This window comes from Mastomys coucha, unplaced genomic scaffold, assembly GCF_008632895.1.
Source record: "Mastomys coucha isolate ucsf_1 unplaced genomic scaffold, UCSF_Mcou_1 pScaffold19, whole genome shotgun sequence".
Classification (NCBI taxonomy): domain Eukaryota; kingdom Metazoa; phylum Chordata; class Mammalia; order Rodentia; family Muridae; genus Mastomys; species Mastomys coucha.
This window is the reverse complement of record NW_022196901.1, coordinates 2,463,291-2,463,617: the sequence shown is the minus strand read 5'-3', so window position 1 is coordinate 2,463,617 and position 327 is coordinate 2,463,291. Positions and strand designations below refer to the sequence as shown.

At 26.9% G+C, this 327-nt stretch overlaps 1 protein-coding gene across 1 annotated transcript in view; it reads left to right on the top strand.

Annotated features, from left to right (window-relative positions):
• The window catches only part of LOC116097458, a 63,639-nt gene that overhangs the window by 10,807 nt on the left and 52,505 nt on the right, over positions 1-327 (top strand). Inside the window, exon 2 of the mRNA XM_031379961.1 lies at positions 122-168. Coding sequence (XP_031235821.1) covers positions 122-168 — 47 coding nt within the window. The remainder of the gene's footprint in view (positions 1-121; positions 169-327) is intronic.

The window sequence follows — 327 nt, the reverse complement described above, 5'->3', positions numbered from 1 at the left end:
ACCTTTGAATATGGATGAATATAGCTTGAAACAAGAATGACTAAATGAAATGTACCTTTAGATAAAACTGAGTGATAAATTGACTTTGGTTTTAATTTTTATGCTTTTTTTTTTCTTGTAGAATGTGCTGAAAAGGAAACATGTCCATTGTGTACTCAAGATAAGAGAGTAAGTTAATTTTCTTAAAAAGAAAATTTCCTGAGAATATTATAAACCCACACATTTACAGTAGTCATCTCAAAGATATGCTAAGTTTTATTTTTTTACACTTTTTATAGCAAGAATGAATGACAGCTATGAAGATATGTTCCTTTATTATAAACTGTT